General features: G+C 31.6%; 3 protein-coding genes across 3 annotated transcripts; all 3 read right to left on the bottom strand.

Annotated features, from left to right (window-relative positions):
* Positions 1-342: 342 nt before the first annotated feature.
* Positions 343-1,363, bottom strand: AK88_01187 (uncharacterized protein; the record flags this gene model as incomplete). The annotated part of the gene is made up of 2 exons (XM_012478823.1): positions 343-1,044; positions 1,289-1,363. 2 exons carry the CDS (start codon positions 1,361-1,363, stop codon positions 343-345), a joined length of 777 nt encoding a protein of 258 aa, XP_012334246.1.
* Positions 1,364-4,915: 3,552 nt separating this feature from the next.
* On the bottom strand, positions 4,916-5,951 carry AK88_01186 (uncharacterized protein; the record flags this gene model as incomplete). The annotated part of the gene is made up of 2 exons (XM_012478822.1): positions 4,916-5,530; positions 5,865-5,951. The coding sequence occupies 2 exons, from the start codon at positions 5,949-5,951 to the stop codon at positions 4,916-4,918; spliced, it is 702 nt and encodes a 233-aa protein (XP_012334245.1).
* A 2,177-nt stretch (positions 5,952-8,128) lies between these two features.
* On the bottom strand, positions 8,129-9,050 carry AK88_01185 (uncharacterized protein; the record flags this gene model as incomplete). Its single annotated transcript, XM_012478821.1, has 2 exons — positions 8,129-8,752; positions 8,961-9,050. The coding sequence occupies 2 exons, from the start codon at positions 9,048-9,050 to the stop codon at positions 8,129-8,131; spliced, it is 714 nt and encodes a 237-aa protein (XP_012334244.1).
* Positions 9,051-9,686: the final 636 nt, after the last annotated feature.

Here is a 9,686-nt window from a genome sequence, read left to right as displayed (position 1 = left end):
AACAAAAAGAGCACAAATATATAACGCGTGTTAACGGCTGTGGGGTGTTGCTACGAACACCCATTTACACACACATTATTCAATCAGGACAAAGACAAAACAAAAAGAGCACAAATATATAACACGTATTAACGGCTGTGGGGTGTTGCTACTAACACCCATTTACACACACATTATTCAATCAGGGCAAAAACAAAACAAAAAAAAAAAAAAAAAAACAAAGTCGAAATATTTTCTTTATATACCCACTTTTTCTTAAAAGTAGGAACTACTTAAAACGAGGGACAGACAAGTATTTTAAAAAAAAATATATATATATATATTTTTTTTTTTCCCTTATGTTTACCACTTTACACAATTATCCAAATTTTCCTTTAGACTATTGGACCATTTCTTTTCATGTTCTTCTAATTCCTTCATCCATAAGTTCTTGTAATTAGTTAACCATGAAAAAAATTTCATGCTTGATAATATATTTCCTTTCGGTAAATATGATCGAAATTTATCTAAAAAGGTTCCGTCTATGTCAACAAAATACGCCATCATGTCATCATCACATTTTTTCCAATAATATAATTGCACTGGTTGAGGAATTCCTTTTTGTAGTGCTGCTGAGATAAATGCTGTCCACAGTCTATCCATTGAATTACGATACAGTTTCTTCATAAATTTATTGTAGTGATAAAAAATCAACCTTGCTTTTTTTTTATTTAAAAAACAACCAAGGGAATCCAGTAGCTTATTTATTTCTTGCGCTGTTAATACTTGTTGGTCACCTAAATTGATATCCTTCATCTTGGATAAAAAATCTTCATATTTTTGTGTATGGAAAATATCAATATTACTAACATTATTACAATCATTAGTATGACTAGCACTATTAGTTTCATTTTGAGACTCACTTTCATTTACTGTTGTGGGGGCACCATCATTATTATCATTAGAATCATCCTTATTGTTCGTTGCTTCAGACAGGCTTCTAGGCTGGTAGCACCTTATCCCTAACTCTTCCAAAATGTTACATTGTTTACAATTATGATGAATCTGCAAAAATGGTGAAATGGGTACATACATAAATATATACATTATGTATATATATATATATATATATATATATGCGTGCAACCCCCTTTGATAAGGTTAACAACTGACCAAAAACGCTGATTTGCACCGACTTACAAATTAACGCTGGTTAGGCATACGAACAACACCCCTTCGGGCAGTGAAAAAAAAAAAAAAAAAGAAACCCTTTTCACAAAATTTTCAAATACATATATTCCTGCCTTACCAAAAAAATGCAGATCCACACAATAAACAGGACACTGGTGAAGCCCAACATGGGCAATTTTTTCGTAACGTACATCCTTGCCATGAGTACCTTGTGACGAATGTAGAGAGGAGATGCGTGTTGAAATTTTTTTATAAAACGCCCTTTTACAACAAACCCTGTTTACAAAACTTATACATTCTAGGACAATTTATTTGTTCTTAAAAAATCCACTTGTCTTCTTTATATCAAATAAAATACAAAAAAAGAAAGGAAAAACTCATAACACGAAGGAGGCATGCATAACAACGTCTAAGTAATGGACATAAAAAAAAAAAAAAAAGAAAAAAAAGTAAAATTTAAGAAAACGTAAAATATACATAAATCTATAAGCAAAAACAAAGTATACAAAAAAGAAAATGAACCAAAAAAACAAAAAAACCACAACAACAACAAAAAAAAAAAAAAAAAAAAAAAAAAAAAAAAAAAAAAATATAATCGACGAACAACAGAACGAAAAACATGCCTTTTACATATATATATCTGTACAGACGCAAAAATACTAGCTACCGCGCCGCCAACTGCAAACATCTAGTTTTATGCAACCACAAAATTATTTTGTACAGAAAATCTTAAATTCAGCCATAATGTATAATAATTAGCAAAAAACAAAAAAAAAAAAAAAAAAGAAAAAATAGCATCAAATGGATCATATATCAAATTAGTAAAAAATCTTTAAACTAAACAAAATCATATATATATATTCAAAAAGTAGGACTGGTGCCAAAAAAAAAAAAAAAATAAAATAAAAACAAAAAACAAAAAATTCGTTCCCCTTTAACCATTTGAAAAAACATGTATTATACACAATTTGTATTTATCGGCTTCTATTAGATTATGTTAGGTCCTTTATAAATGACCTAAACCCACCTACCTGGGGCTCGTTCTTACTTTCGATTATAATAACATTTTCGGCCCCTTTTTTTCTCGTATTAAGGCAGATGCGGCTCCTGACCTATTTGTTTTTAACAAGCCTTAGGAATATATGTACCCGTCAAATATGTACAATATATGTACACATATGTACGTATATATATACATTTAGGTAGCTTTATATAGATGCCTACCTTTATCGCCTTATATTTCATTTAACCTGAGGTGAGTTTTATATACCATTCTTCCTAATGACCACCTAACATTTACCACATTTATCAAAAGGGGTAAAATGAATTGTTCAGCAGTATCGAGTTACATTTCTTTTTTAACCGCTTCGTCACTTTTCGTTTGTACTCTCCTTTATTATGGGTCGTGGTTTCTCTTGGTTCGTTTATTCCTGACCCTCAACTCCTACATTAGAGAAACCCACCACACCCCCTTTTATTACTTTACCTACCTCGACGAAAAAGGGTTAAATATTTACACATGTTTACTTATGTACATGTTATAAAATATATATATGTTTATTTTCGTTTTGAAAAATGAAAAAAAGCGCAGCAAATTTTGGAGTCAAAATTTCTCAAAGACAACTTAAGTTGCATCCTTTCCCTTTTTCTAAATTAGCACAGTAAATAAATATATATATATACATATACATATATACATTTATGTAATTTTATATGTTATTTATTTATGTGTATGTATGTATATATGAAAAACATGCAACTTGTTATCCCCTCGTTGTACACTTTTCGCTAGCTGACTTGGTAGTGTAAAAATCAGCGTTTTTTTTTTTTTTTTTTTTTTTTTTTATTTTCCTACGGTGGTATATTTCGAGGTGTCTGTATTATCTGTTCCCTTTTTTTAAGGTGAATATTTTTATGGCTGTTCAAAATGGGGTAAAGATATAAAACATGTGGACTTATTTTAATGCCTACTTTTATGATCTCATAATTTGTTCGAATGACATTATGTGTTTGGCGTCACTCTGTTAGGGGGATATGTAAATGTGCGCAGTTTATGTGTGTGGCTAGCCATTTTTCCGGCTAGCTATTTTGGCTGCTCGCACTGAAGGGAAGTGTAAAGTGTGCTTAAACGGATATAAGTCATTTAATTCCCCTCAGCGAACACCAATTGAGTACCTTATACAAACAGAACGTATACAATGTGTGAGGGTCAGGAAAAGGGTCCTCAAATACAATATTATATATATATATATACTTTTCCTTTACCCTTGAGGAACCGAAACGGTTATTGTATAAAATAAATAGTTCTTGCATAAATATAAAAGGTTATTATTTTGTCCAAATTCGTGTCACTGGAGATGAGGTGATGTGTGTATGCATTTCCACCTTTTAATCATTATGAGTCTATATTTATCAACCCGTTACATATATATGGAGTATGTGTAACTAGCTAATGTGAAAAACCGTTTCCCTTGACCGTCTGACTTTTTAAATGTTTTACCTTAAAGAACTTGGGAAGCACTAAGGATAAAACAACTGTTAAGTGTAACATTAATTTGGACATAAAATATTGTTTCACTTTATAATAGTGTGTGTGTTCTCCTTAAATTACACAGATGAATAATTTTAAATGATTACAAAAGTTAAGGCAAGGATGGTATGTATCTTCTACGTTCGTACAGTACGCATGTACAGGTATATATATATAATACATATACACGTGTATATAATTTATGTATTAAACAGCATTGAACGCATTTTAAGCGTTCGTCTATTGTGCACACGTACGTATGAACTAATTTGTAGGTATCACACACTTACCCTCTTTACTCTGTTTTTTGCGTATAAAGCGAAATTCGCTTATTCTTAATGATGAAAAAAAAAAAAAAAAAAAAAAAATTGCTATATTTTTTTTTCATCATGATGAATTTGGTGAAAATTGCACACTATAATTTATACTTTTGCAGGTGCAAAGAAAAAGCACGAATAGGGGCTTTTACGCTTTTCCATTCTTTCATGGAAAAATAACAAAAAACAAATATATATAAATGGAAGCAAATATGACAAGAAGTACATGTTTATACAAATTATTATTATTTGCGCATAGGACACAAAAATTTAACAAATAAAATAAGATAATTCAAACAAGAATTTACAAAAATGCAATGTTTTTTTTTTTATTCATTTTCATTTTCGTAATTCATGTAAGCAAACAATCTTTAAGAATAATATTCTTTTAACTTTAAAAGATCAAACAAAAATGTGTAATGTTTGTATTAAATTCTTCTCAAAAAAGTAGTTATTACAAATGTATTTTCTTGTTTAAATCATTTGACAAGTAATTTGGGGGGAGAGGTGGGGTAGTATACATACACACATATATATACCTGTAACTGGTGCTGATAAATGTTGTATCATTTTATAATACATTATTTTTGTTTTGTCTTTTCTCCCCTTACTTTTTAAAACTTCCTAAAGTGCTAGCTATTTTATTTGTTAAGCTTAATAAATTATATACCGCCCATTGTGGGGGGAGGGGGGTGGGGGGGAACTTCTCATCAATTCGCTCTTCCATTTGTGTCTATTTTTTTTGTTACACCTATTTGTGCTTTCGTTGTTGCGTTCGTTACCGTGGCCCCATTGGTGCTCGCATGGGTGTACGGTCTCACCATATAGGGCAACCCATACGTGAACCAACAATATGAATCCATTTCGAGCGGGCTTCGGGTAGAGCCATTTCTCTCCACTACGGTTTGTACGATTCTATAACATTCATCAAAGTCTTCTTCCACTTCCTCTTATTTACTCTTGTTAATTTATCACATGACCACATAAATTTGGAGAGAAATATTCGGAAAGTTACTTGCAACATTAATTTATTCTGGGCCATGGAGAAGAAACGATTTTGATATGCTTCATCTAGGGTATCAAAATCTCTCATAAGTGCTGAATGACAGTCCATTAAAATTTTCAATCGTTCTTCAGCAGGCATACCAATTTGTTCTGCTAACTTTGTAAAATCTAACCATAAGTGATTTATCATCTTATCATATTTGGTTCTATGGTAATCATGCAAGTAATGAAAAACAATGTATGCCTTTTTCTTATCAGCAAAAAGAAACCCTGTGTTATTTGACAGATTTTCTATATTGCTCCTTGATAGTTTTTTTGTTAGATCCTTCTTTTGACATCCGAAAGGCAAAAGCTTCCCGTTTACATATGGCTCATTAATCAAATTATCATTTTTAAGTCTTCTAGATAAATCTTCATTTGTGTAAAGTGATAACTCCACTAGTTTTCGTGCACACGTTTGTAACTGCAACTCGGATTCTGTGCTTGATTGGACAAAGCAATCAGGGTTCTAAAAAGGGTGTAATAAAAAGGGGAGTAATAAAAAGGGGAGTAATAAAAAGGAAGTAATAAAAAACAAAAAAGTTATAAAAAAGAAAAAATCGACCACCATATGAAGGAGGACAACATAAGCAAATTATGCTAAATGAATATGTATACGTAAAATGGGTACTTCGTACAGACGCCTACTGTACACTACATTATACAACAAACAACTCTCATGAGTGTGGATCTCCTCTTATGAGTGAGACCGTATTGACACATACACAGAGGTAACTTTATTCTGTGTTCTTCAAAAGAAAGCACTTATTCTTTTTTCTTATAATTCTTATCAATTCACTCACTAATAATATTAAGATTACGAAAATAAAGGACAGCAGCATCACGTATCTTACAGGACCTTGGCTTTTCGAATTTGCATTTTTTCTCATTTTTTTTTTTTTAACGCGTGAGGGTATCATATAACAATGTAAAAAATATATACGTTCTGTTGAAATGTATGGGTTGGTTAAAATTAAAGATAAAGGATAATTCAAAATAAAATGTAAAAAAAAATTCATTAATTAAAAAGTTATGTGTTTGGGTTCCATATATTTAAGTGAAAAATGTACATAGTTCGCCTTTTTAATAATATGAAAAAAAAAACAAAAAAAAAAAAACAAGAGGAACAGAAGGAAAAGAAGGAACTGCAAAGTATATGATGACTGACACTTGGCTACTGTTACTCTTTAAATTGGCATTTATTATTATTATTATTATTTTTTTGTTTTTGTTTTCTCATCGTAGTTTTTATGCCCCTAATGCAAAAAGGCTAAAAGGGAAAAATATGTGTGCACTGGCAACTCTTGGTATGATAAGTGTATAAGCTCATTTTTCTTGCGGAGAAAAAAAAATCTAGAGAAAAATAAAATAAAAAATACAAAAATAAAGATAAAGGTTAAATGAAAATGTGCACAGGAAAGCATACAAAATGTGCAAAAAGAAACATAAAATAGGGAAAAAAAAAAAAAAAAAGAATTAGGCAAATAGGCGCAAAGAACAAATAGGTAAATGGGGACAAAAAAAAAAAAAAAATTATTATATAAATAAGGCTAAATATATATATATATACCCTTAATTATTATGGTCAACGAACATCCATAACATTTATAACAAATGTTTAAAAAAGGGAAAAAAAAAAAATGAAAAAGGGAAGAAAGCGAAGATTGCATAATTTTTAACAATATTTATAAATAATGCGTTTCCGTCAAAGAATCTGTAAAGAAATTACAGGAACTTTTTGCAACTCTGAATTTATATGCAACTTTTGTATCTCCTGTCAACTAATTAGTTATTTTTCAGAACAAATAAAAAATAAAATAATAAAGAGAAAATGTACCTTTTAAAATTTCTCATATTTTTAATTCGTAAAAACTGTTACACACTGTTTAATGGTTATCTTTAAATATTTAGCACTTTTAAAAAGTGTGTAATACAAAAATAAAAAAAAAAAAAAGTAAATATTTAATCATATCAAGTAAAAAGTAATATAATTTATTTTTATTTTTTTTTTTTTTCTTCCTTTTTGGCTAGTCGCCTATTGACGCTTTATAAAAATTCCCATAAGGGGGTTGTATTTATAAAAACACATTACACATTGCCTTTACCCCATTTGATGATATTATTAGAACGTACAGAAAATGGTGTATTTTTACAAACATGTAAAAATAACGGGAAGTAAAATTTTTGTCTTTTATCAAAATGGTAAAATGTGCTACATATTATCATCGGTTGGGGAAAATTTCACAATGGGCCCGCTTACACCTTTTAATATGGATTTCCTGTGTGTGGTATATTTATATATAAAAATAACATGTCAGGAGATTCCCTTTTGAAATGTGAAATACAACGTTGTCCAGTGAAACGAAAAAAAATTTTTTAAAGTTAATCCATATGTGTTAAAAGTTTGTGGAAAAATATAAACAGCCATTTTTACCGACATAAATATTTGTATTAAACATATAAAACTGCTTAAAAAAAAAAATAACATTTCCTAAGCAACACATTGTTTTCCTGTGCAGAGCGAAATATGGCCAAGTCTTTTTGCTTGCCATGTTTGCTACATACAAATCATTTTCTCTGTGCTAATAAAAAAAAAAAAAAAAAAACAGCTAAAATGAAACAAGGGCGCGCCAAACAAAAAAAAAAAAAAAAAAAAAAAAAACACATGCATGTTATATACACACACATATATAATCATTCTGCATACGACATGGCACAATGATTAGGGGGGATATAGATCAATTGCCAATGAGCATAAATGAACAAATTGAAAAATGCCAAAATGTAATGAGTTATTTTCTGGCAGAGCAGGGGATCCATATCCCCTTCTTTTCACCGCTTTTCCCCACAAAAAAAAAAAAAATAATCCCCATACAATTTGCACACACATATAACGGGGAAGAAAGAAAAAGAAAGGAAAAGGGGGTTTCCTTAAAAAAAAACATCCTCTTGGACGTTGCTCTATCTATGTTTAATAAAATCACAACATGTATATGCGTATGCGACATAAATGCATGTTTTGTCTATGGCCACATGCATGGTAAAGGCTGAACCACCCATTGCCCGATTAATACTTGGCCTCATCTTCCACTGCGTAATTATTGGCCAAATCGAAGAAGATCTTCTTCCACTTGAGCTCCTTCTCAAACATCTCCGATAACCAGAAGGACTCATGCGCGCTTAAGCTCCAGTTAAACTGTGGTGTTAAAATTACTTTGTTATTCATTATGCCCTCAAAGTACTTCTGAGCAACATGTTCCATTGCTAGTAATCCACTCAAGCGTTCGGCTTCACATTCTTTCCAATACTTGTTCTTGACTTCCTCCGGTATTTCATTTTCATATGCTAATTCATCAAATGTCTTTTTTAAACCCCTTATCATATCGTAGTATTGAGCTCTTAAATAATTAATATACACATAAATTGCTGCATGTGCTCTTTTCTTACAAACAAATAAACGTCCACAGTATGCAAGCCTTGTTCTTAATTCTTCTTTTGTTATTTCGTATGGAGCCTCTGGTGGGTAGCCTTCGAATGCTTCTTTCACGTTGGTTGGAGGGCTCTCCGTTTCAACTACATCTTCGCTTAAAAATCTTCCAAAATGGAAATTCTTACAAAACGGGTCTCCGTTAATGTGCACTACTGTGCGTCCTTCCCTACAGGATTCCTGATCTACACGGATCCCTCCATTCTACAAAAAAAAAAAAAAAAAAAAAAATTCACGCATAGCGATATAAATGACGTATGACGTGGCATTTTATTTTGCACAATTTTTTCCACATGTATATTCCTACGCGCACACCCGTGTAGTCTCACACACACAACGCATTAAAATTCCCCCCCTATGGATAAAAAAAAAAAATATATATATATATAATAAATATGTATGTCCATCTCACCGAAAATATACAAAGCAACAGAATAAGTAGGGAGCGAAAAGGCCTCAAAAAATGACCGCAGCCCTTTAATTTTGTCGTCCTTATATACATTTTTCCAGAAAAATAAAAAATAGGTCTGGCCTTTATGTCAAAGAGGGTTTTCACAACTGCTTATTTCAAGTTTTATTAATTGATCTAAATCTTCGTTACTCAGGTATGGCTGTTACTTGGTGGCGCTCCAGTGTGACGGCTGTTCTCTGCATAATACCCTTTTTAGGTAATGAGCGATTGGTTCCTTTGGTGTGTCAGAAGTGTGGGGGGGAGGCGGGGGGGAGAGAGGGAAAACCATGCGAAAGCCAGCTGGTCCGCATAACACATAGGTGTTACACATACACATAAAGGTAAATATGCTCCCGCACCTAAGGTGTAGCTTAACACTTTTGTCACCCCTCTTTGCGGCGCACCCTTGCAGAGCTGTCGAATTAGGCCCAAAAGAAATGTGCACACATGAATCTACCACGTGATGGGACCACGCGTCGATTACTTAAAAGGAACGACAGTTGCAACTGCCTCTTCGCGACAGGGAAATGAAAGTGTGCGCACCTCTGAAAAGAATAATAGGCAAAATATACTAAACAAAAAAAAAAAAGGCTAAAAAAACGGAAGCTAAAAACTATAGGGTAAAAAATATAGGCTATAAAAATATAGGGTAAAAAATATACGCTATAAAAATATAGGGTAAAAAAT

Source organism: Plasmodium fragile (genome assembly GCF_000956335.1).
Source record: "Plasmodium fragile strain nilgiri unplaced genomic scaffold supercont1.10, whole genome shotgun sequence".
Taxonomy (NCBI): Eukaryota; Apicomplexa; class Aconoidasida; order Haemosporida; family Plasmodiidae; genus Plasmodium; species Plasmodium fragile.
The sequence above is the reverse complement of the archived record's forward strand: the minus strand, read 5'-3'. Positions and strand labels throughout refer to the sequence as shown.